The 27,732-nt window shown below is 37.1% G+C and overlaps 1 protein-coding gene across 4 annotated transcripts in view; it reads left to right on the top strand.

Annotated features, from left to right (window-relative positions):
- Positions 1 to 27,732, top strand: part of ERO1B (endoplasmic reticulum oxidoreductase 1 beta) — a 63,732-nt gene that overhangs the window by 16,966 nt on the left and 19,034 nt on the right. For all 4 annotated transcript variants that reach the window (XM_061182104.1, XM_061182111.1, XM_061182120.1 and 1 more), the window contains exons 3-8: positions 2,957 to 3,040; positions 7,759 to 7,800; positions 9,393 to 9,475; positions 15,057 to 15,130; positions 20,829 to 20,949; positions 21,087 to 21,133. In XM_061182104.1, the coding sequence (XP_061038087.1) occupies positions 2,957 to 3,040; positions 7,759 to 7,800; positions 9,393 to 9,475; positions 15,057 to 15,130; positions 20,829 to 20,949; positions 21,087 to 21,133 (451 nt within the window). The remainder of the gene's footprint in view (positions 1 to 2,956; positions 3,041 to 7,758; positions 7,801 to 9,392; positions 9,476 to 15,056; positions 15,131 to 20,828; positions 20,950 to 21,086; positions 21,134 to 27,732) is intronic.

The following is a 27,732-nucleotide window of genomic DNA, read 5'->3' on the forward strand; positions in this document are numbered from 1 at the left end:
ATAAATTTAATATTGAAAAATCAATATCTGCATAAATACAAACAATAACAAGTTAGAAGATATAATGGAGAAGAAATCCCCATTTACATTAGCAAAAAAAGATAAAATATATAGGAATAAATGTATCAAGAAATGTGCAAAATCTAAAGGAAGAACGCTTCAAAACACTCCTGAAAGACATAAAACTAGGCTCGAACAAATGGACAGATGTCTTTCGTAGCATAAAGATGTTAATTCTCCCCCAAGTTAATATATAAATTTAATGTGATCCCAATAAAAATACAAGTAGTTTTTTTCTGGAGCCGGACAAGTTGTCACAGGTTAAGTTCCCTGGGAAGCTGACTCTGAGACAGTGATTAGTGTCCAAGAGGTTAATTAGGGACAACTCTTGGAACCAACAGCGTAGGGAAGGAAAAGGAAGGGAGGACATCAGGACTGGGCAAAGGGAGAAGTAAAGCTGTGATGCAGCCTCAGAGAAACCTCAGGTGACCCTTTGCGGGGGTAGTTCTTAAGATGGGATAACCCCCCAGAGCTGTCCCTACTTCAGGGGGATGTCTAGGCCTTTATATCCTTACACCAGTCATTGAATGAAGGGCATTGTAGGAAGGGGTGGCACCACCTTGGACAAAGTGGCTCTCTTTAGCTGAAGTTGAATGCCTGCAGTGTTTCCAGGGCTGGGGTAAGAGCCTTTCCTTCCTGAAGGGTGACCTGAGTAGTGTGTTGCAGCATCTATCACAGCCCACTCCTTAACACTGTGTATTAGTTATCTATTGCTACATAACAAAGTAGCCTAAAGTTTAGCAACTTCAGCAAGCCGAGAAGGTGGCATTTGAGGAAGACCTAAAGGGAATGAGAAAGCAAGCCATGTGGATATCTGGAGAAAGAACATTCTAGGCAGAGGGAACAGCAAGAGCAAAGGCCCCGAGACCATGGTGTGCCTCATGTATTTGAGGAACAACAGAAGGGGCAGGAAACTAGGGAACCAGCCCACGGAAGGCATTCTCAGCCATTGAATTGGATTTTGAACTGAGCTGATTTTCAGAGGTATTGTATGTGGGGTGAGAAAGAGAAGAGTCAGGGATGATGCCATGATTTTGGCCTGAAGAACTAGAATAATGGAGTTGCTGTTTACTGAGATGGCAAGAATTACTAGAGGGTAGAGCACAGTTTGGGAGGTGATAATAAGTTTGAGGTGCCTGTGTGTGTCCTGTGGAGATGCCAGGGAGGAGGTGGATTTACAAGCCAGGAGCTCAGGGGAACCTGCAATTCCCAAGCATGCCAGGCGATCTTAAGCTTCTTTGCCTTTAGACATCCGGATCCCTGTGCCTAGAAATCTCTTCCTCTAGGAAACTTCTAGTCATACCCGTTTTACGTGTTACCAAGGAGGCCTTCCTGAGACCCCGTAGGCACAGTTGACCACTCTCTCCTCATGTTGCCAGTCTCTACCTATTTTTGCCTCTTCCTTGTAATGTGGTTATTATTTACTTCACCTAGCATGTATTTACTGAGGTGTCTATTATGTGTGCTGGGCACTGGGATAAAATAATGAATCAGGCAAAATCCCCATCCTTACAGTCAGGGGTGCAGACAATAAATAATATTCAGGTAGTGATAAGTGCTATAAAAGCGTGTAAAACAGCGTGTGGGGTGCGTATCGAGCACTACTTGAGAGAGTCTGGTCAGAAAGGTCTCTCTGCTGAGGTGATATTTGAGAGAGCCCTGGAGGAGGTGAGGGGATTGAGCCATAAAAGACCTGGAGGAGCCACCAGCACAGGCACAGAGAACAGCCACTGTAAAGGCCCTGAGACAGGGAGGAGCTTGTTGTGTCCCCAGCTAGGCCCTTGTGCCTGGAGGACTTTGGGAGGAGATAGGTCAGACAGGTGGGCAGGAGACCAGGCGATGGAGTGCCTGTGGATTTACTCTAAAGGTGAGAGGAGGCCACGGGATGGTTTTGAGCAGGGATTGGTATGCTCTGAGTTGTGTTTCAAAGAGATGATTATGGCTACTGTGTAGAGAATAGATGGTGGGTAGGAGTAGGGAGACTCGCAGTAGTCGGGGCAGGGGCAGGTGGTGACAGAAGAGGTGGTGAGAAGCGAGTAATGAATTGTTTGCAGGGGGATAAAAAAAGGGAGGAAACAAGGATAAAACTTTGATTTTTGGCTTGGGCAATGCATGTGGATGTCCTATTGAATTACCGTCTTCCTGTTAGGTTTAGAATATGAAAATCCAGAGTTTGTAGCGTGGTGAAATGTCCTGCATGATCTTGTCTATCTCTACCCTCATTCCCTGTCACTCTCCGCCTTCCCCACTAATAGTCAGCTAAACTAAGTCAGCGCCTTGTCACCTTTCCGCACACATGCTTCCGCCAGCTAAAACACTACCTCCTCGGAGACCTGCATTCACCAGCCCCGTTATTTTCCATCACAGAACTCTGGATTTTCCTTTGTAGCACTTGCCACAATTTGTAATTAAATCAACATGCAAATATATAATTCCTGTTCCCTCCAGGAAACTGTAAATTGCAGGGGAAAAGCGCTTTTTCTGCCTCTTTTTCCCCTAGAGCCTACGAAGTGCCTGATGCATAGTGAGTGCTCAGGGCACGTCTGTTAAGTGAGTGGGTGCCTGGGAGAACTCAGTCAGTGAGGTGATGGTAAGGGGCTGGGAGACATTAGAATGTCCCGAAATGCTTTCCAGGCTCTGCAGATGAGCAGTGTGCTTGGACTTTATTCCTTTTTGAAGTGTCAGAGGACTAATAGCAGTCATTTATTTTTAAAAATAAGTATTATACCTGGGATGTCTGGAAAACTTCAGTCATTTTAACTTCTGAGCTATATAGATGCCTCAGGATAGGATGCTTTTGCTTCACCACTGGGTCCCTGGAGCCCAGCACAGTGATACTTAGCACCGCAGGACTGTGACACACACTGACTAACGCTCATTCATTCTTTCTCTCGAGGTCAACCTGAAGCGACCGTGTCCTTTCTGGGCAGAAGATGGCCATTGTTCAATAAAAGACTGTCATGTAGAGCCTTGTCCAGAGGTAAAATCAATTTTTTAAAAATTGAGAAAAGAAATGCTTTCTCTTAGACTTTTAGATAAGCACAAACTGTGCATTTTAGGCTAATGTCAAAGCATTTGGACTTGTCATCCAATTCATATGGTCTCAGCTCTCTTCTTTTTAACCAGATTACAGAAGATTTATTCTGTACTTGCCACCAAAATGGGTTTGAAGACAGTCTTGTATCCAATGGTGTTGGTGACTGGATGTGGAAATATAGTCTGATTCTAAAATGGAGGCCTGTTCTAGGACTGGATCTGCAGTTGGCTCTTATTTCATGCTTTATTGAATCTGCATCTTGTTTCATGGGCAAAGAAAATGCTACTGGACCTTTAAGTTTCAAATTTAGAGTGGGAATTAGAGTGCAAAAACTTGGGAAATTCAAGGCTTGGAGTTAGATCTTCCCTTGGTCTTGTTACATTGGGTGGGGGAAAAGGGCTGTCTTATTAGTAAGGGAATGCTACATTTTAGACTTTGTTTTTTGACATCTAGCATAATTAATTATATTCCTCTTCAACAGTAATTAGTTATTTCCATTTTACTTTTTGCTTTTCTTACCTAACCAGTAAGTCTAGTTTTTTGCCTTTAAAAACAGGAAAAAAACATCTGAACCAATATCGTTTCTAAACAGAAAATTAAAAAAAAAATTATTTACGTTTTCCTTTAAGAATAAAATGTTTTCACTTTTTAGTTTGAAATAATTTCAGATGTACAGAAAAGTTGCAAGAATAGTACAAACGATTCCCATATACTTTTTATCCAGATTCCCCAAATGTTAATGTTTTTCAAGTTTGTTTTATTATTCCCTCTATATGTATATATTAATATTATTATTTTTTGAACCATTTAGGTATGTAACCAACATGATGATCTTTTACCCCTGAATACTCCAGTGTGTATTTCTTTAAAAACAAGATTATTAACCACAACATAATTAGCAAAATCGGGAAATTAACATTTCTGCAATACCAAAGTCTACTCTGTAGACCTTAAGCACACATTGCCAGTTGACTTAATAAGGTGCTTTCAGAGCAGCAGCAACAAACTTTCTGATCCAGAATCGTGCCTTGCATTTGGATGTCACGTCTCTTTAGTCTTCTTTTAATCTGGAAGAGTCCCTCAGTATTTCTTTGTCTTTTGTTGTCTTGACTTTAATGAACTCCCTTCTGCCCTTCCTTCCTTTTTTCCTCCCTCCCTTCCTTAAAATACACCAGTTATTTTGTAGAATCCCCCTTATTTGGAGTTTTCCTGGTCTTTCCTAATTATTAGATTAAGGTCATGCACTTTGGGCAGGTACACCATAGAAGTGATGTGTCCTTCTCAATGCCATATCAGGAGGCACATGATGTCATCTTGATCATGTGGTTACGGTGGTGTTTGCCATATTTCTTCATGGTAAAGTGGGAAAATTTTTTGAGACTATGAAAATATCCCATTTTTTATCATATTTTTGCCATCATAAGTTTTAGCATCCATTGATGATTCTTGCCTGAATTAATTATTTATATGATGGTTGTCAGATAGTGATTTTCTGATTCCATTTCTTCTACATTTATTAGTTGGCATTCTACTGCGAGAGCTTTTTCTTTATTTATTGTATGTTTATGTCAATATATATCGTTACCATCATTGTTTTTTTATAACAGCTTTATTGAGACATAATTCACATACCATAAAATTCACTCATTCTAAAGTGCACAATTCAGTGAGTTTTAGTATATTACAGAATTGTGCAACAATCACCACTATCTAGTTGTAATGCATTTTCATCACCCCAAAAAGAAACCCCTGCCCATTAGCAGTCACCCTGTTTCCTACTCCCTCCTCCTGCTGGAAACCACTAATCCAGTCTCTGTCTCTACGAATTTGCCTATTATGGACACTTCATGTGAATAAAATCATACAGTATATGGTCATTTGTGACTGGCTTCTTTTGCTTAGCATAATGTCTTGAAGGTCCATCCATGTTGTAGCATGTATCAGTACTTCATTCTATTGCTGAATAATATTCCATTGTATGGATATACCTCATCTTGTTTATTCATCAGTTGATGGACATTTGGGTTGTTTCTACTTTTTGGCTACTATGAATAATGAATAAATATCCAGGCACAAATATTTGTGTGGACATATGTTTTCAATTCTCAAGTATACTTTGGAGTGAAATTGCTAGATCATATAGTAACTTTAACTCTTGAGGAACTGCCAAACTCTTACCATTGTGCTGTACAATTTTACATTGCCTCTAGCAATGTATGTATGATGGTTCCAGTTTCTCTACATACTGTCAACACTTATACTGTCTTGTCTTTTATTGTAGCCATGCTTACAAATGGCATCTCATTTTGGTTTTGATTTGCATTTCCCTGATATCAAGCATCTTTTCAGGTGTTTATTGGCCATTTGTATATATTCATCAGAAAAATGTCTATTCAAATCCTTTGCCCATTTTTAAATTGAGTTGCCTTTTTATCGCTCAGTTGTGAGAGTTACTTGGTTTTGCACAATATGTGTTTCTAAGTTGTTTTTATGTTAAAATAATCATTTATTGTCTACAGTGGATTATCCTCTGTAGTCTTAAATTTCTAATAAGAATAAATGAAGGTGTTTATTTGCATGTAAATCCCCAACATAAGAAATCTAACATATGTATTTAAAAATTTCTGTCTATTCCCTTCCCAGTGTCATTCTCTTTCCTTTCTTTCCAGAGATAAAAACTATCCCTTTATGTTGGTTCTTTCAACTAATGTGAGGATATTTGTATTTCTCTCTCTGGGGAAAATTCAGTAGGCGTTTCATATTGAACCCAAACTTGTCATGATACAGAGTTACAATTTGCATTCTGTAACTTGAAGTCTAATGTAATCGTGAGGCTCACTTAATTTTGTAATTTGCAGATTGCTTCATATTGTTAGTGGCAACAACCAGATTTATTTCATGTTTGATTTTAGTTATTAAGTTTACATTTATCATTACTTTTTAAAAAATATTTATTGGCTGCGTCGGGTCTTAGTTGGGGCACGCAGGCTCAGTAGCTGTGGCTTGCGGGCTCTAGAGCGCAGGCTCAGTAGCTGTGGCGCGCAGGCTTAGTTGCCCTGTGGCGTGTGGGATCTTAATTCCCCGACCAGGGATCGAACCGGCGTCCTCTGCATTGCAAGGCGGGTTCTTAACTATTGGACCACTAGGGAAGTCCCCTATCATTACTTTTAATAATTCTTTTTTGTGATTTTTATGTTATTCATGATGATCATGTGTGATGCCTATCCCCATATTTCTCAATAGCCTGTATTAAGATTTGCTTAAGTCAAGTTACTGCATTTAGCATCAAACCTTTTAAAAAGCTGCTAGTACTTTGGTTTTAGCATATTTTATACTTGTTAGAGGACAACAGTAATGAGAGGGCATTTTAATAAGTATTCCATATTTTAAGTTCAGGGTCTGATAACTGTAACTGCTACATTTGACTTGAGTTTTATAGTTTTCCCTCTTCTGCCTTCTGTTAGTGGTGCTAGAAAACACTGAGATGATAAAATATTGGCAGCAAGTAACGTTTTAACGTTACTTGATATATGATATTGGGGGGAAATTTCTTATCATTATTCTTATTTACATTCTTCAGCCTGACAGAAAAATATTTATTCTGAATATTTGACTAAATTTTATCTATGAAACATGAAAAAGTTTTAATGGGTAATTTGCAATTAATTTGATAGCCCATAGATTCAAATGTTGGAAATCAGTTCCCTGGGTTGATTAGAGGATCAACCTGGGATTGCCTGCTTTCAGATATGATTTTTGCTTAAGATTGTGTTTGATAAACCAGTTGTAATAATTCATAGATTTATTTAAGCCTGAAACTAATTACTGGTTTTACAGAAAAGAAAGACCTACGTGAAGTTCTTACATTGGTAAACCCTAGATTACCTAGATTGGTAAGCCCTAGGTTAATCATATGAGCCAAGGAACCTTTTATTTTTAATCTTATTGAAGTGTGCTTGATCTACAATGTTGTTAATTTCTGCTGCGCAGCAAAGTGACTCAGTTATACATATATATACTTTTTAATATTCTTTTCCATTTTGTTTTTTCGCAGGATATTGAATATAGTTCCCTGTGCTATATAGTAGGACTTTGTTGTTTATCCATCCTATATATACTAGTTTGCATCTGCTAACCCCAAACTCCCAGTCCATCCCTCCCCCAACCCCCCCTTCCCCTTGGCAACCACAGGTCTGTCAAAGAACTTACTCTTGCTTTCTAGTATTAATTCAAAATTATCTAAATTTCAAATGTCAACTTAGAGGAGAAATTTAAGCATAATATGTTTCAAATAATTTTTAATTTTTAAAAAGTTGTTTCTGTGGAAAGAAAGTTTATGGAAAGAATAATTTTGCTAGGTTTTTTTTTTAAACCTAAAAATTATATAACCTATTAATTACTGCATTGAGAGTTATTAGAGCTGATTTTGACACTCTTTGTTTCAGTTTTCTATACTGTGATTTACAAGTCTGTAAATTGGGATAGTTCTTTACCTTTCACCTCAGGAGGTAGTATGAAAACAGAATTTGAATGAATGTATATTTTCTCCTCATGGACTAAAATAGCCTTTGAATTAGAACAGTGGCATTAATAATTCGTGAAGAAATCTCAAAAAATATAAAGATCATTTTCTAAATTTTTGTTTTTGTTCTTCTTTTAAGAGTAAAATTCCAGTTGGAATTAAAGCTGGGAGTTCTAATAAGGTGAGTCACTTTTCTTCATTAAATATTTCTGCTTTACATAGTGAAACTTGCCCCTTACTGCTTGGTGTAGTTGCTGAAGAGAACCATGATATGGTTAGTTGGGAATGGACACATTTTTGTCTGAGAATCCCAAATGCGTAATTTTGTAGCAAGCAATGAGGTGTAGTGTATTCTTTACAATTAAACTATATAGCTTCTTTTGAAATACTTTAGTTCTGTTTTTAGAACTTCTAGAATAACTATAAAGTACTGTAGTCAGTGTCAGTTTTACCTAATCAACAGGCATTTTGTCAGGCATGTATTTTTACTCTTCTGTTTCAGCTGTTTTCAGCTATTTCAGTCATTCAGGATTATATTGTATAGAGTAAACAATTATCAAGATATTTTGAGCATAGTACTTTTCAATGGCATTAAAAGGTTATCCTTTTCCTCTTATGGGGTATGTCATAATCTACTTGGCCATTCATATGTTTTTAAATAACAGTGTATTTCTAGCTTTTCACTGTCATACATATGTAGTAAAGATCATCCTACCCTCTCTCTCTGCTTCCCTGTGCATCCTCTCTCCATTTTCTTGTGCTCTCTACCTTTGCAGTCTTTTGTTTGCGCTCCCTCTTTTATTTATTTTTGTTTCAGATCTACAATAAATAGTATAAAGACAATTGAAATCCCTTCTGAACTCCTTCCCAATCCCATTATATTTCCTCCCTCCCTAGAGCTAGCCACTTTGCTGAAGTTGATGTCTATCCTTCTGTGATACTTTTTCTTTTTATATTGTATTATACATGTATCAACAAGTAATATATAGATCTGTTATACGAAATTTAAAAAAAATTTTAATATTATACTTTGTATTTCTTCAAGTTAAAAACATTTTTTTTTACTTTATATTTTTACGTAGTAGTGTGCTTTTGAAATTTTGTCTCTGCTAATATATGTAGATTTTGTTAATTTTAATAGCTGCAAAATATTCAGTTGTATAGATATTTGTATAATTGTGTGAATAGCCATTCCTCTGTTGATGGACATTTCAATTGTTTTCAGGTTTTTGCTATCACAAACAATGACGCACTGGCATCTTTGTCTTTCCTCGAATTGTGCACATATGTAAGAGTTTCTCTAGGTCTATATTTAGAAGTAAGATTGCTGGGCCAAAGGGGATGCCTATCTCAACATTACAAGAGAGTACCAAATAACTTTCTAAAGTGGTTTTTGTTTTTGTTTTTGTTTTTAAATGTTGCTCTGGATATGGATTCAGCAGTGGGACTGCTGGCTTAAGGGTTTATTCATATTTACAGCTCTACATAAATATTGTTAAATTATTTTCCCAAGAGGGTCTTCTCAGTTCACATCATCACCAACATACCAATGCAGATTGCTACATTTTTAATGTCTTTGCTTATTTATTAGGTGGAAATTTGTGACACATTTTCATTTGCATTTCTTCCATGTGTTAGGGATTCTGATAATAGGATGTATCTATATTTAGTATACATCATCATTGACAAATTGACTCTTCTGCCAATGGAACCTGAAATAAAGACAAAGGTAATAATTGCTACTAAACTTACATATTATGAATTTCTTTTCAGTACTTGAAAGTGGCAAACAATACCAGAGAATTAGAAGATTGTGAACAAGCTAGTAAGCTGGGAGCAATTAACAGCACATTAAGGTAAATTTCATTTTAGTAGTATTAAGAAAATATTCCCTTGTTTATTTATGTTAGAAATCTTTGGTTTTTCTTGTGATTTTGATTAAACATTAAAGTTTCAACTAATCTTTGAAAGGAAAAAGTTATTCTTTATCCTAAATTTCATGATAGCTTTGCTTGTTCTTAGCTGATTCGTTCTTAAATTTCTAAGTCATCAATAATGACTATTAAAAAGGAAAAATTTAGGTGATTTCTCATTTAGCAGGGTTTATGGGTCCATTCTTCCTGATTATTATGGGAAAAGGAACTTGAATCTCTTAGTCTTTTTAAAATAGTAATTCAATCTGTATGTTATATTTTGAATGATAAAGGTTTCTGTTAACATAACTGTTAACGGTGCATAGATTTTTTTTTTCTGTTGACTTTTCTTCATTTGCTCTAAGTACAAACCTGCTTTTGAAGGCCAACATGAATAATTTGTAAGTGGTCTCAGATTACGCAGTATAAAATGACTGAGCAGATCTGCAGTGTGAGTGGGGAAGGGAATATTACAGCAATTCTTCTTAATTTCCCTGTTAAGATTTGTAATTATGTACTCTAACTGTTAAAGACAATAAAGTTAGTAGTTTTATGTATCTTATTTATTGACGAAAAATTCTAATATAGCAAAGTAGAAAGGATAATATAATAAACACCCATATATCCTCTACTCCAAATGAATAAATGTTAACATTTTCTACCATGTTTATGAGAAAAGAGAAATGCCAAAGATGAATTTGAAATCCCCTGTGTTTACTCCCCAATCCTGTTTTCTTCCCTCTTTCCTTAGAGATAACTGAATTTGGTATGTATCCAAGTCCATGTTTTTGTTTTTAATTTATATATATATAGTTTGTGTATATGATTTTATTTTTCCTTTATGTAAATGATATAAGGTGATAATTAACATTCTGCAACTCTCTTTTTACACTGCACATTTTGCTTTCTAGATATATCCATGTTAGAATGAGACAAATCTCTTATGTTTTTTTTAGCTGATAAATGGTTTTCATCATATAAATATGCCATATTTTGCTTATCTGTTCCCCTACTGATGGCCATTTAGGTTGTTTCAAATTTTTTACTTCTACAAATTATGCCACCTTGAGCATTCTTAATAATGTTTTTTGTATACACTCGAAATAAAATTGCTGAACCCTAGGCTTGCCCTCTTGCAGCTGTTCTTCATATTGCCTGATGGCTTTCTAAAACACTTGTGTGGCTATGTATGGCCTCCAGCACTGAGAATTTGCTTTGTTCTCCACATCCTTGCCAAAAATTGGTAATGTTTGATAAGTGCAAAATAGTATCTCATTTTTGCTTAATTATATTTTGTTGATTATTAGTGAGTTTGGGCATTTTTTCCTCTGTTTATTGGGCATTCCGGTTTCTTATTCATTCAACAAATGAACGCCTACAATATGCCAGGTGCTATTCTAGGATTATAGTGGTGTAAGTGGGAAACAAATTCCAGCCCTCCTGCAGCTTAATCCTAGTCAGAGATGTGCAAGAAACAAGTAAAGTTAGTGCTAAGTAATGAAATGATGATGAGTGCCAGGCAGAAAAATAATGCAGGGAAGAGTGAGAGAGAGGGCTAGGGGTGAAGGTGGTTGCACTGTTTTAAATTGTTGGTCCAAGAAGGCCAACAATTTGCCTGTGATAACAGGCAAAGCGCTCATGAAGGCCTGAGTCATAATATGGCTGCCTGGGCAGGTAGGGGGTGGGGTACAAGTAGTCCAGGCATGCATAATGGTTAGCAAAAGGCCCTGAGGCCGGAGCTTGTCTAGACTGCTTGAGGAAGCACAAGGCCAGTGTGGCTGGAGTATAGTGAACAAGGACAAAGCAATAGAAGACAAAATCAGAAGATGCTAGGGATGGGATGGGGCAAGAGTAGGGTGGGGTGGAGATCTTGTAGCATCTTGAAGACACTTATTATGAATATTTCTTTTAAAACTGAGTGGAATGAAAAGTCATTGGAGGGTTTTGAGAGAGTGTGTTGGGGAGCTAGGTGTTATGTCGTGGAAGCCTGCTTTATGTGGTTATTGTAGTAATCCTTGTAAGACGTGATGGTGGTTTAGTTTAGGCTGGGGTCATAGCAGTGGAAGTGATGAGAGGTGGTCAGATTCTGGATAGATTTTGAAGGTAGAGCTGAGAGTATTTGCTGAAGGATTGGATGTAGGGTATGAAAAACAGACAGGAGCTAAGAATGATTACAAGATTTGGTTGTAAAAAAAAATGGAGCTGCCATTTATTGAACTGGGGACACCTACCGGAGGAGCAAGTTTGATGGGAAATTTTAGTTCAACCTTGGACTTGTTAAGTTTGAGCTGCCTGTGAAATGTCCAGCAGGCAGTTGGATATACAAGTCTCAATTTCAGGGGAGGGGTCTGGACTGGAGATAAAATGTGGGAGTCATTCAATGAATGTGTGATATTTAAAAACCATAAACCTGAGTGAGATTACCAAGGAGAGAATATAAATAGAGAAGTGATCCAGGGACTGGGCCTTAAGTTATCATAAGATTTTGAGGTAAATTGCCTGTTAATATTCTTTGCTATCTTTTCCTCCATTGGGGAAGGGGGTGCATTTTTAAATTATTCTGTAGGCATTCTTCATATAATCTGATAATAATTCTTTGTTGCCTGTATGGGTTGTTAGGGCTTGTCTTTTAATTTTGCTTATGGATTTTTGTTGTTAAAAGTTTAAAAAATTAATAACTTCAGTTTAAGTTTAACACACACATAATGACGTATACAAATCTTAAGTATAAAGGCCAATTTAATTTTACAAAGTGAACCAACTCTTTTAGCCACCATCCAGAACAATATACTTGCTACCCAGAAGATCACATTATGTACTTTCCTAGCCATTACCACCTTCCAGAGTTAATCATGATTTTGAGTTATGTTAGTAAAGATGAGTTTTGCCCATTTATATACATGGAATAATATAGTGTGTATTCTTTTGTATCTGGCTTATTTTATGCAACATTATGTTGAATAATATTATGCTGGATGTCTTGGCCATTTCACAAAATATTTAGTTGGATATTTGCTGGTACATTTGGTATGCATTTCTGTGGAGAATATACCTAGGAGTGGAATTAAGAACTGCCAAATGGTTTTCCAAAATGATTGTACCAAAATACATTGCCGCTAGTAGTAGAGTACAGGAGTTCCTCATTCCACAACTTCTCCGACAATCGGTAGTGTAATTTTTTTTTTTTTTTTAAGGTAGAGGAATTGGGGACATTGTAAATTTATTTATTTATTTATTTATTTTTGGCTGTGTTGGGTCTTCGTTTCTGCGCGAGGGCTTTCTCCAGTTGCGGCAAGCGGGGGCCACTCTTCATCGCGGTGCACGGGCCTCTCGCTATCGCGGCCTCTCCTGTTGCGGAGCACAGGCTCCAGACGCGCAGGCTCAGCAGTTGTGGCTCACGGGCCTAGTTGCTCCGCGGCATGTGGGATCTTCCCAGCCCAGGGCTCGAACCCGTGTCCCCTGCATTGGCAGGCAGATTCTCAACCACTGCGCCACCAGGGAAGCCCTCGGTAGTGTAATTTTTAAACAGCTTTATGGAAGTGTAATTGACACACAATACACTGCACCTATTCAAAGTGTGCAATGTGATATTTTGCCATGTGTACATTCACAAAAATCAGCACAATCAAGATGGTTATGTCTACACTCCCCAGAGTTTTCTCGTGCCCCAGTGTAATCCCTCCATCCCATCCCTTCCTGTGCCTGTTTCCCACTTCAAAGACGACTACTTTAACTCACAGCACTGTCTTGATAGAAAGCCCTAGGTTGAGCCCAAGAGATTCTTCTGTAAGTACCGTGGCATCCATCTTCAAACTGACTTTTAGAAAAGCTGGACTAGATGATCTCCAAGGATCCTTATAACTTGTTTATAAACCAAACTGGGCCAGCTCTATTAGCATTAGATTAACATTCCATATCTTTTCTGCTACCATGGCTTTAGGCAAGGGTTAGATGAAACAATCCAGAAAACTTCATCAAATAAGTGTGCTAAAAGTTCCTCTAAGTTAGTCATATTGCTAATAAGAAAATAGGCATTTATATCAAAATTGCTTTGTTCTTTACTATTTTCAGCAGAAGACTTATCTGATTAAACATAACTATAGTTATCATTTTAGCTCTAACTAGAACTTAGGCATTCTTGTTTTATGGCATCATATATTTCAACTGAGTCACCTATGATATAAAATTTTCCATTAACTTTTATGAAGTTAATTATATATTCCCATAGGAGAAAAAAAACCCCATGGTAAATTGAATTGGAAATTTTTATTGGTAAAGTTGTTGTAGTGTGGCCAGCCTTATATACTTCCTGCAGTCGTTATGCTATGCAGCAGCTTCTCAAATACAAAATAAATTATTGGCTATGACAGTACCACATTTATGAATACCTGATTTATACTTGGTACATCATTTTTTTTTTTTTTGCCTCATTTTTTTTCCTTTAGGGAATAAAGATGGGTATATATGCTACCATCATGTATTTAAGACAGAGAAGGTCTGAATATAGGTTAAAGTGAATATAGGTCCAAGTTTATTTGAATGAGTGTAGTTGTTCCTTTATCAGTTCTCCAGGTCAGAAATCTTGATCATAGGACTTCCCTGGTGGTGCAGTGGTTAAGCATCTGCCTGCCAGTGCAGGGGACACGGGTTTGAGCCCTGGTCTGGGAAGATCCCACATGCCGCAGAGCAACTAAGCCCATGCGCCGCAACTACTGAGCCTGCGCTCTAGAGCCCGCGAGCCACAACTACTGAGCCCGCAAGGCACAACTACTGAAGCCCACGACCTACAGCCTGTGCTCTGCAACAAGAGAAACCACCGCAATGAGAAGCCCCGTGCACCACAACGAAGAGTAGCCCCTGCTTGCCACAACTAGAGAAAGCCCGCGCACAGCAATGAAGACCCAACACAGCCAAAAATAAATAAAATAAATAACTTTATTAAAAAAAGAGAAATCTTGATCATAGATTTTGTTAAATGTGATGTAATGTGTAAAATGAATGATATACTGTGATGAAAGTGACATTGGTGTTACTAGGGAATAGCACGTTGGATGGAAGATCCTAGAAATGCATTTTTTAGTATTTTGGGTTGTATAAGTAGAGAAGCAATTTAAATTAAAAGAATTATGAAAGTAAACTTAATTCCTACTTTAGGAAAAAACAATACATAGTTAACTACAATTTCTAAGTCAACTAAAAAGACCAGCCTGAATTTCGTGTTTAACTACATCTTATATATATGTGTAAATTAGTTTTCTGGTCAAAGTAGTTATCATTGAACTAGGTAGGGCTAAAATAGTTTTAATATAGTTAAGAAATATAAATCACTCACAGAAATAAATATCTGTCTTTCGTATAACTTGTTTTAATCATTCCTTCATGTGACTGCTAACTGAATTTGTAACACCATCTAATTAATAAAGACGTGATCTCAGATTATCTATTTTTAGTACACTAGAATACAGTGTTAAAGTTTTCAACCCCAGATTTAATCCTTTTTCTTTTTTATTCCTCCTTCCCATAGTAATCAAAGCAGAGAAGCTTTCATTGACTGGGCAAGATACGATGATTCACAGGATCACTTTTGTGAACTTGATGGTAATAAAAGAAACTATTGTAATTACATTATTTTAACTTTAACCCTTTTAAGACCCTTAAATCAGTGAAGTTACAGTCAGAGTTATAACTTAAAGACACAAGATGTTGTATGTGGATCTTATTATTCATAATGGTGTTTATTGAGAACCGATGTTCCAGGCCCTATGCTAAGTGCCTTAAGTACATTATTTCTTAGCTTTACAACTACCCTAATAGGTGTGTATTATTTTATATCTGGGGAAACTGAGTCTCAAAAAGACAAAGTAACTTGCCCAAGATCACACAGTAGCAAGAGGCTGAGACAGGATTCAATCCCAGATCTGACTGAATCCCAAACCTGTCTTCTTTCCATTGTGACACCCCACCTCCTATGGACCTCTAATTCAAGCCACTTAGTTATAGGTCTGTGACCATGTTATAGAAATGTTCACACTCGAATTAGTTGGAGGTCTCAACAGACTAACATAAAGACATCTTCCGATATCGTGGAGGACTCTAATTCGACTTCCCCACAGCCCTCTTTCCAGGAGTCCCCTGGAATGGAACAAATGGTAGTTCAGTAATAACTACCACTTCTTTTAACAGAAGATAATTGATGTGACTCAAAATTTTTTATCTATAGGAGAATACTCCCAGTAATTGTGTTGAGTAGGCTTAAGTCATTCATTTGGCCTCTCTTTACCTTTTACCTTGGTATTGTTATTTTGTGGTGGTAGAAAAGAATTTGGGGTTCAACCATGCATAACTGAAAACAGGCAGCAGAAGTTCTTCTGAATTTTTAAAGCATCTAGTGTGGTTTGCTTTCTAAAGATTTTTTAAAAATTCTTATGTAGAATTGTGTTTTTAATGCAGTCTGTATTGGAATAAATTACAGGTCGCTTCTACAATAGTATGGTAAATTGAGAAGATTCTGGGAGAGGGAGTGTTATTACCATGTTTTATATGGTTTCAGCAAGGAAATTGTTAAGACATCTGAACAAAGTTTTTTTCGATATGATAATGGGCAATTTATAAATACCCCTATTATGGTATTTAGAATTGGCAACGGTTTTTTCAGAGCAAGCCGTTGTACCTGGGTAAGCCCTCACGTGGCTGACTACTCTTTCATTTGCTTTTTGGTTGTCAATCTAATTATATTTGAGTGTTTAACACTCATAATCACTTCTTTCCAACTTCTCATGTATTCTTTTATTAAAATATTCTGGATAGTGCTTATTTAACAGGTTTTCAGATTAAAAAATCATTTCTGTGAATATATATTTCTCTTTAGGTATTTAGTAAAAAATACTACTCAATTGTAGAGTTTACTTGCTATGATTAAATTGATGTGTTCTATTATCTGTCATCAGTATAAATAGTGTTAATTAATTTTTCAATAGTAGCTTCTTAAATCGTAAAAGTGGAAGAGGTGTCCTATAAAAATTTCCATAAAATCATCCTTTAAAATTTTTAGGATTACATATTAAAATAACTAGTTGTTTTTATATTTTTAAAATTAATTAATTAATTTTTGGCTGCGTTGGGTCTTCATTGCTGCGCGCGGGCTTTCTCTAGTTGTGGTGAGCGGGGGCTACTCTTTGTTGTGGTGCGCAGGCTTCTCGCTGTGGTGGCTTCTCTTGTTGCGGAGCATGGGCTCTAGGCGCACGGGCTTCAGTAGTTGTGGCACGTGGGCTCAGTAGTTGTGGCTCGTGGACTGTAGAGCGCAGGCTCAGTAGTTGTGGCGCACGGGCCTAGTTGCTCCGCGGCATGTGAGATCTTCCCGGACCAGGGCTCGAACCCTTGTCCCCTGCACTGGCAGGCGGATTACTAACTGCTGCGCCACCAGGGGAGCCCCTGTTTTTATATTTTATGTAATTCTTAAACACGTGAAACCATGCTACTAGTTGGATTACCACGATTCTCCTGGGTAGTAATGTTCATGTGTGTCCCAAAGATTTTTACCTACAGTTTAAAAAAAATACTATCAGAGTAGCTTTGGAGTCATTGTTTAGTTATTTCAGTATTCTAAAATCATTAGATTAGGGACTTCCCTGGTGGTCCAGTGGCTAGGACTCTGTGCTCCCAGTGCAGGGGGCCTGGGTTCGATCACTGGTCAGGGAACTAGATCCCGCATGCTGCAACTAAGACCCGACGCAGCTAAATAAATAAATAAATATTTAAAAATAAAATAAAATCATTAGATTAAAACAAAAAATCTAAAGAATATTCACCCCAGTTTATTGGAATATAGTCAAACACCCCTGCTCTCTGCTGTTTTGTTTTTGGTTTTGTCATTATTTGAAAGGAAGGTGATCCTCATAGATCAAATAATAGGTTTTTAAATAATTCAGCGGTTTAAGGTAAGCTGCTCTCCCTACCTCTATTTTTTTTTTTTTTTGATATTGTTGTTATGCATGGCTTGCTGCTTCCTTTGCTTCAGGTTTCTGCTCAAATGTCACCTCCTCAGAGAAGCCTGCTGTCATGAAAGAGTAACCACTTTCACGCTCTATCTCTTTGCACTGCTGCCTGCTCCCAGAGTACTAAGAACTATGCGAGAAACATTATTTAGTTTATCTGTGTGTTGTCTGTCTTCATCTAGATTGTGAGCGACTTGAGAGCAAGGACCGTGTCTTTTTCTTCACAACTGTATCCCTAGTACCTAGCACACTGCCTGGCCATGGTTCATGCCCAGTAAATATTTGCTCAATGAAGTAGTTAGTTCATAAATAACCTGAACAGTGTGATAGATTTTTACTTTTATTTTCCCCCTTAAAACAGGTTCATTAATACATTAAAAATATTGCTTAAAACACTAGTTTCTAAATCTGGCTGTGTATCAGAATTACTTGGATGCTTTATAAACTATAGATTCTCCTTGACTGAGGAAATTATGTTTTAATAGTGAGTTAATAGCAGTTTGGGGTAGCAGTTGGAGATGGAGGCTTGTAGACTCAATCCTGAGTCCGTAACCTAATATTTTTTGTCTGTGTCCATAAGCAAAAAGCTTGCACGCTAAGTTGTCCTATGCAACCATTACGTATTAAGAGATGTATGGGTTAGAAGGTGGGAAGGATGCCTGGCACCATAGAGCATGCAGTGTGGCCTCGTAACACTAACACTAAATTAAGACAGTGAAAAGAAAATTCAACTGGGGAAAAAAGGTGTTCTTGAGGAGGAGGAAAAAATATTGGTTCAAGTTGATGAATTCCCAGAATTAGGTATTTTGATTCAGTAGAAATTCTTTGAATCCTTAGGTATTGGTTAGCATGGTCAAAAAGAAAGAATAACTTTGGAGCAGGTTTGTAGAGGGAGGAAAAAGAGAGAACTTTTTGAGGGGAGGACTTAGTGTAGGAATCCAAGAGCATTACCTGAACGTATGATACAGCTGTACAAATGGAAAGAAGTTATCGTTTGGGAACAATTTAATTATGATCATGTCACAGGTGGCCCTGGGACTAAGGATGGGTGTGTGTGTTTATAGGGAACCTCAGCCTGTGTATGCTTTCTCCCACATACGTTCCTCACTGTGGATGTCATGAAATTCTTGTCAGTATAGGTCAGGGGTAGACAAACTTTTTCTTCTGTAAATGGGCAGACAGTAAATATTTTAGGCTTTGTGAACCATATGGTCTCTCTTGCAACTACTCAACTCTGCCATAATAATGTGAAAGTGGCACATAAGCAAATGAACATGACTTGTGTTCCCATAAAACTTTCTTTACAAAAATACACAGCAGACCAGACTTGGCCTGTGGGCCATAGTTTGCTGATACGTTCTGTAGGTTAACAAAACACCTTTTTCATGATTTGAAAAAGTATAAAATTTTTTAAAACAACTTATGATTTGGGAATTAAGGGAATACACACTAAGAACATTAAGAACGTAAGTTTACTTAAGTACTTTAAAAACTGATATAATTGATTTTACTCATGTGACTTTCTACTCCCTTAGAGTATATTTTAAATCCATGTACTTTAATATTTGAATCCAGGGTTTTTTTTTTTCTTTGTTGGTTGTTTAGTTTAATTGGGCGAAGAGGTTGATACTAATTCAGTCTTCACATTCATAGATGACTGTATGTAAGTGTAGGCTTATGTGCGTGCACACACGTTCTTTATACACGTGTATATACATGTATATGTCAGTGGGTGCATATTTATATTAGTATTTCTAAAGCTTATATACATAACTGAGTCAATTTTGCAAGTGAACTTAATTGAGAACAGCTCAAAGAAATTTAAAATATATAACAGAAATTAGTGAATTGTAAAACTTAAAATTTTACTGTAAAATCCATATTTTATTAACTAAATGATTTGAATTTTTATTTTTCAATTAAGATTTTTTAAATTATTGTTTTAAGTCCTGATCAATAAATGTCCTTCGACAGTTTGTTCATCCATCTGTAAGTTAACGTTTTCTGTGCTTTAACTTATTTAGTGGAATATCTATGTAATGTTAGTGCTGGAAATATAGCCAGCATTCTTCAAAATCATGTTTTCATTGTCTGTAAGTTAGATACCACTCATTTAGTAATGATAAGTTATGATTATCTTTGTACTCTTTATACATCACAAAAGTATCGGGTAGTTTTTGAAAGGCATGGATCAGGATGCTGGGTTTTTTTCCCTTAAGATTATGGATCATCTCAATCTACGGTCATTGAATGGCCAATGAATATTTTTGACTGATAGGTAATGAAAGCGAGAGGGGCCATATTTTAATGACCATGTTTGTCCCTATTTCAAGTCAGGTGTCTATATACCATTGATTTAATACCGTGACACCAAAAATTAGGAAGCACATACATAAAAGAATACATCCATGCCAACATACATAGCATTTCAGCTTATAGGTGGTATTAGCATAGATTTGTGAAGCATAGTCATTATAATTTTTCTGTAGATAGCAAAGCATGTGGTTCCCTTTTCTACCCAGAATGTGACCATTAAGACCACTTTTCTTTATCTTTTGTATCCCCCAGAGATCTCTATCAAAATGTTGTCCAAATAGTGGAGATCTAGTAAATACTAATTTGAGTTTCAACACAGAAAATGGTTATTTAATTTTAAATGTGTTAATAAATTCTTGAAGTTGTGGCTACTCACCAATATGTTAACCAATTAATATGTTAACCAATGTATTAACATTGGTAAAAATAAATTTGTAACTTTTTTTTTTTTTACTACAACATTGTGTAACTCTATGAATGATCGAATTTGAATCACAAAATTACTGCACCATTTACTTCCTAAGTCCAAGCAGAAAGTATCAGGGAAATCTTTTTTTTTTTTTTTAAGATACAATATATACAAACAAAATAAATGTTTCAAGTATGTGTTTAGGTAGATATATACTTAGGGGGGCAATCACGTAAAATATTAAGAACAGGTTATGATTCTGTTAGGTCTTTTCAGTCCTAGTGGTTAAAACTTAAGAAATGATTAATGCCCCTAATAAGGTAAAGCCTGTTACATTACGTAAGAGGGCATTGAGCGTCCAAAAGGGAGCAGTTATTTTTCCTCTCTCAAGTTCAAGTTATTATAAGTCCTGGGTCAAGGACAGTCACAAGTGTGCTAACCACTCTACCATTTAAGTTGGAGATGACTTGAAAGCGTAGCATTTCTCTAACCTTTGGATAGTCCTGTTTGCTTTGTAATGGTAAATTTTAGATAAATAGTGAAATGTGGATGGTTTTATGAATTGTTTCTTGTTCAGATGAGAGATCTCCAGCTGCTCAGTATGTAGACCTTTTGTTGAACCCTGAGCGTTACACTGGCTATAAAGGGTCCTCTGCGTGGAGAGTGTGGAACAGCATCTACGAAGAAAACTGTTTCAAGTAACTGGAGGGGGTAGGGGAAGGAGGAGGATTGACTAGAGGGAGGGTGGAAGAAGGGGAATACTTGTTTCTCTTGGAAAAAATTACATCAAAATGTCAAACCATTTTACGTTTGAGTGTTGTGTTTTCTTTTTCAGGCCTCGATCTGTTTATCGTCCTTTAAATCCTCTGGCACCCAGCCGAGGTGGGTTTTTGATACATTTTCATGCTTTTAGAAATTGTTTACAAGATACCTTTGTAATTATATGTTGAGAAAATTTTCCACTATTTTATATTTTTGCTTAATTTGAATGATCAAAAGTATAAGATTAGTTCATAGTTAGGTCTCAAAATTTCCACGTTTTATATAATTACTGTCATTTATTGACTGCCTGATATGTGCCAGGCCCTAAACTAGGAGCTATATATAAAATAAATTAGAATATATGAGTAATCCATATATATTAGAGGTTCCTGGGGAACTGGTAAAAATCTGAATGCCCAGGCCCTGTCCCATACCAGTTGTCACAGTCTTTGGAATTCGGACCCAGGCGTTGGTATTTTTTAAGCTCTCCAGATGATTCCAGTATGCAGCCACTTTCAGAACCAGTGGCTCATAACGTGCTTCTCCGACTTCAGTACGCATACAAATCGCCTAGGAGCCTTGTTAAATACAGGTTCTGATTCTGTAAGTCGTGGGTGAGACTGCCAGGTGATGCCCAAGTGCTGATCGATGCACGGCACTCTGATTCAGAAGGATGCAGAGAAGTATCAGAAAGTTAGGTTGCCGCTTTGCCACATCAGGCTGTTGAGCACGTGAAATGTGGCTAGTGTGAAACTAAATTTTACACTTTATGTCGTTTTAGTTCATTTCAATTTAAAAACTGAAGCAGTATAAAATATTTTTGCCATTAAACAGAACCTGATTGTTTTGGTAGAACTACTTTAACTCTTGCATCACAAAACAAATTGTTGATATACTGCAGTGCATGTATACCTTTTACTTTTTAAAATGTGGATATTAGAAAACATTACAAATTTTTATTAGAAAAAAATTTTAATTACATACATGGCTGTTGTTATAGTTCTATGGGACAGCATTGTCGTCCATAGGTGGAGGTTATTCAATATAAAATCATTAGGCATATCCTCAATCGATTCTCAACGAGGACTCAAAGCCTGGGAGCAGCCAGCCCTGTGATTGACGTGCCATTCTAATGCTTTCTTTAGACCAGGATTGATTTAGGAACTTGAATTTCCTGGTCTAGAGTCATCTCTTTAGGCATTTCTCAGAACCAGAGAGACTTAGGAAGTTTGAATGAATGGACTGCTCTCAGATGTGCACTCACAGTATGGCCAGTAGTCTTCCCAAATTCATCCTGAAACTGCTTGGGCAAGATAATCGGAGTGTGAAGAAGGTGTGCATGGCTTCTTACCCTTTGCCTCTTTTACTACTTTTACCTCATAACTTTTCCATTTTCAACTTAAATGTTTTTATTATACAAGATTTTATAAAAATTGAAACAATGCAAAAGTTACATAAAGTAAAAAGGGAACGCTTCCACCACCCCTGCCTGCCTCCACACACTTTTTCTTTTCCGTAGTACAGAGTTTGGAAGGTATCCTTTCAGACCTTCTCTATGATCACTTACTCTTTTTTTTTTTAACATCTTTTTTTTGGCTGTGCTGGGTCATCATTACTGTGCGCGGGCTTTCTCTAGTTGTGGCGAATGGGGGCTACTGTTCGTTGCAGTGTGCAGGCTTCTCACTGTGGTGGCCTCTCGTTGTGGAGCACGGGCTCTAGGCGTGCAGGCTTCAGTAGTTGTGGCTCGCGGGTTCTAGAGCGCAGGCTCAGTAGTTGTGGCGCACGGGCTTTGTTGCTCCGCGGCATGTGGGATCTTCCCGACCAGGGCTCGAACCCGTGTCCCCTGCATTGGCAGGCGGATTCCTAACCACTGCGTCACCAGGGAAGACCTTTTTTTAACATCTTTATTGGAGTATAATTGCTTTACAATGTTGTGTTAGTTTCTGCTGTATAACAAAGTGAATCATCTATACGTATACTGTATCTCCCCATATCCCCTCCCTCTTGCGTCTCCCTCCCACCCTCCCTATCCCACCCCTTTAGGTGGTCACAAAGCACTGAGCTGATCTCCCTGTGCTATGCGGCTGCTTCCCACTAGCTATCTATTTTACATTTGGTAGTGTATATATGTCCAGGCTACTCTCTCACTTCGTCCCAGCTTACCTTTCCCCCTCCCCGTGGCCTCAAGTCTATTCTCTACGTCTGCGTCTTTATTCCTGTCCTGCCCCTAGGACAGGACCTTTTTTTTTTTTTTTGATTCCATATATATGGATCACTTACTCTTAAAGCAGAAAATATAATTGTTCATTTACTAAAAGCATCAAGTCCTAAGAAATACTTCACTTCCATATTATGATGAACTAGAGACATGAGGCTGTAGGAAAGATGAAGAGAGGAAGGAAAGTGAATAGAGAAAAGGATAGAGGGAGGAAAGAGGAGCAGAGAAAAAACAAGTGTAGAAGAGGGAGACCAAAGACTAGGTAAGGGAGAGAATGGGTTCTGGGTGATAAGTGGGTACCCCAGGAAGTAATGCAATAGCTCTCGCTAATGCTGTTTATATGCTTTCTCCACTGAAACTGCCAATTGTTGATTAATGGCTGTTTACTATTTTTTTTTGAATTTTTGAATTTTATTTTTTTATACAGCAGGTTCTTATTAGTCATCCATTTTATACACATCAGTGTATGCATGTCAATACCAATCTCCCAGTTCATCACACCACCACCACCACCCGCTGCTGCTTTCCCCCCTTGGTGTCCATACGTTTGTTCTCTACATCTGTGTCTCACTTTCTGCCCTGCAAACTGGTTCATCTGTACCATTTTTCTAGGTTCCACATATATGCGTTAATATACGATATTTGTTTTTTTCTTTCTGACTTACTTCACTCTGTATGACAGTCTCTAGATCCATCCACGTCTCTACAAATGACCCAGTTTCGTTCCTTTTTATGGCTGAGTAATATTCCATTGTATATATGTACCATATCTTCTTTATCCATTCGTCTGTCGACGGGCATTTAGGTTGCTTCCATGAACTGGCTATTGTAAGTAATGCTGCAGTGAACGTTGGGGTGCATGTCTCTTTTTGAATTATGGTTTTCTCTGGGTATATGCCCAGTAGTGAGATTGCTGGGTCATATGGTGATTCTATTTTTAGTTTTTTAAGGAACCTCCATACTGTTCTCCATAGTGGCTGTATCAATTTACATTCCCACCAACAGTGCAAGAGGGTTCCCTTTTCTCCACACCCTATCCAGCATTTGTTGTTTGTAGATTTTCTGATGATGCCCATTCTAACTACCTCATTGTAGTTTTGATTTGCATTTCTCTAATAATTAGTGATGTTGAGCAGCTTTAATGTGCTTCGTGGCCATCTGTATGTCTTCTTTGGAGAAATGTCTATTTAGGTCTTCTGCCCATTTTTGGATTGGGTTGTTTGTTTTTTTAATATCGAGCTGCATGAGCTGTTTATATATTTTGGAGATTAATCCTTTGTCCATTGATTCATTTGCAAATATTTTCTCCCATTCTGAGGGTTGTCTTTTCGTCTTGTTTATGGTTTCCTTTGCTGTGCAGAAGGTTTTAAGTTTCATTAGGTCCCATTTGTTTATTTTTGTTTTTATTTCCATTACTCTAGGAGGTGGATCAAAAAAGATCTTGCTGTGATTTACGTCAAAGAGAGTTCTTCCTGTGTTTTCCTCTAAGAGTTTTATAGTGTCCAGTCTTACATTTAGGTCTCAAATCCATTTTGAGTTTATTTTTGTGTATAGTGTTAGGGAGCGTTCTAATTTCATTCTTTTACATGTAGCTGTCCAGTTTTCCCAGCACCACTTATTGAAGAGACTGTCTTTTCTCCACTTATTGAAGAGACTGTCTTTTCTCCATTGTATATCCTTGCCTCCTTTGTCATAGATTAGTTGACCATAGGTGCATGGGTTTATCTCTGGGCTTTCTATCTCGTTCCATTGATCTATATTTCTGTTTTTGTGCCGGTACCATATTGTCTTGATTACTGTAGCTTTGTAGTATAGTCTGAAGTCAGGGAGTCTGATTCCTCCAGCTCCACTTATTTCCCTCAAGACTGCTTTGGCTATTCGGGGTCTTTTGTGTCTCCATACAAATTTTAAGGTTTTTTGTTCTGGTTCTGTACAAAATGCCATTGGTAATTTGATAGGGATTGCATTGAATCTGTAGATTGCTTTGGGTAGTATAGTCATTTTCACAATGTTGATTCTTCCAATCCAAGAACATGGTATATCTCTCCATCTGTTTGTATCATCTTTAATTTCTTTCATCAGTGTCTTATAGTTTTCTGCATACAGGTCTTTTGTCTCCTTAGGTAGGTTTATTCCTAGGTATTTTATTCTTTGTGTTGCAGTGGTAAATGGGAGTGTTTCCTTAATTTCTCTTTCAGAATTTTCATCATTAGCATATAGGAATGCAAGAGATTTCTGTGCATTAATTTTGTATCCTGCAACTTTACCAAATTCATTGATTAGCTCTAGTAGTTTTCTGGTGGCATCTTTAGGATTCTCTATGTGTAGTATCATGTCATCTGCAAACAGTGACAGTTTTACTTCTTTTCCAATTTGTATTCCTTTTATTCCTTTTTCTTCTCTGATTGCTGTGGCTAGGACTTCCAAAACTATGTTGCATAATAGTGGTGAGAGTGGACATCCTTGTCTTGTTCCTGATCTTAGAGGAAATGCTTTCAGGTTTTCACTGTTGAGAATGATGTTTGCTGTGGGTTTGTCATATATGGCCTTTATTATGTTGAGGTAGGTTCCCTCTATTCTCACTTTCTGGAGATTTTTTATCATAAAAGGGTGTTGAATTTTGTCAAAAGCTTTTTCTGCATCTATTGAGATGATCGTATGGTTTTTATTCTTCAGTGTGTTAATATGGTGTATCACAATGATTGATTTGTGTATATTGAAGAATCCTTGCATCCCTGGGATAAATCCCACTTGATCAAGGTGTATGATCCTTTTAATGTGTTGCTGGATTCTGTTATTTTTGTTGAGGATTTTTGCATCTATATTCATCAGTGATACTGGTCTGTAATTTTCATTTTTGTAGTATCTTTGTCTGGTTTTGGTATCAGGGTGATGGTGGCCTCATAGAATGAGTTTGGGAGTGTTCCTTCCTCTGCAATTTTTTGGAAGAGTTTGAGAAGGATGGGTGTTAGCTCTTCTCTAAATGTTTGATAGAATTCACTTGTGAAGCCATCTGGTCCTGGGCTTTTGTTTGTTGGAAGATTCTTAATCACAGTTTCAATTTTATTACTTGTGATGGGTCTGTTCATATTTTCTGTTTCTTCCTGGTTCAGTCTTGGAAGGTTATACCTTTCTAAGAATTTGTCCATTTCTTCCAGGTTGTCCATTTTATTGGCATAGAGTTGCTTGTAGTAGTCTCTTAGGATGCTTTGTATTTCTGCGGTATCTGTTGTAACTTCTCCTTTTTCATTTCTAATTTTATTGATTTGAGTCCTCTCCCTCTTTTTCTTGATGAGTCTGGCTAATGGCTTATCAATTCTGTTTATCTTCTCAAAGAACCAGCTTTTAGTTTTATTGATCTTTGCTATTGTTTTCTTTGTTTCTATTTCATTTATTTCTGCTCTGATCTTTATGATTTCCTTCCTTCTGCTAACTTAGGGTTTTGTTTGTTCTTCTTTCTCTAGTTCCTTTAGGTGTAAGTTTAGATTGTTTATTGGAGATTTTTCTTGTTTCTTGAGGTAGGCTTGTATAGCTATAAACTTCCCTCTTAGAACTGCTTTTGCTGCATCCCATAGGTTTTGGATCGTCGTGTTTTCATTGTCATTTGTCTCTAGGTATTTTTTGATTTCCTCTTTGATTTCTGCAGTGATCTCTTGGTTATTTAGTAACATATTGTTTCGCCTCCATGTGTTTGTGTTTTTTATGTTTTTTTCCCTGTAATTCATTTCTAATCTCAGCGTTGTGGTCAGAAAAGACGCTTGATATGATTTCAATTTTCTTAAATTTACTGAGGCTTGATTTGTGACCCAAGATGTGATCTATCCTGGAGAATGTTCTGTGCGCACTTGAGAAGAAAGTGTAATCTGCTGTTTTTGGATGGAATGTCCTATAAATATCAATTAAATCTATCTGGTCTATTGTGTCATTTAAAACTTGTGTTTCCTTATTAATTTTCTGTTTGGAAGATCTGTCCATTGGTGTAAGTGAGGTGTTAAAGTCCCCCACTATTATTGTGTTACTGTCGATTTCCTCTTTTATAGCTGTTAGCAGTTGCCTTATTTATTGAGGTGCTCCTATGTTGGGTGCATAAATATTTACAATTGTTATATCTTCTTCTTGGATTGATCCCTTGGTCATTATGTAATGTCCTTCCTTGTCTCTTGTAAAATTCTTTATTTTAAAGTCTATTTTATCTGAGTATTGCTACTTCAGCTTTCTTTTGATTTCCATTTGCATGGAATATCTTTTTCTATCCTCTCACTTTCAGTCTGTATGTGTCCCTAGGTCTGAAGTGGGTCACTTGTAGACAGCATGTATCTGGGTCTTGTTTTTGTGTCCATTCAGCAAGCCTGTGTCTTTTGGTTGGAACATTTAATCCATTCATGTTTAAGGTAATTATCAGTATGTATGTTCCTAGTACCATTTTCTTAATTGTTTTGGGTTTGTTTTTGTAGGTTCTTTTCTTCTCTGTGTTTCCCACTTAGAGAAGTTCCTTTAGCAT

This window comes from Eubalaena glacialis, chromosome 1, assembly GCF_028564815.1.
Source record: "Eubalaena glacialis isolate mEubGla1 chromosome 1, mEubGla1.1.hap2.+ XY, whole genome shotgun sequence".
Classification (NCBI taxonomy): Eukaryota; Metazoa; Chordata; class Mammalia; order Artiodactyla; family Balaenidae; genus Eubalaena; species Eubalaena glacialis.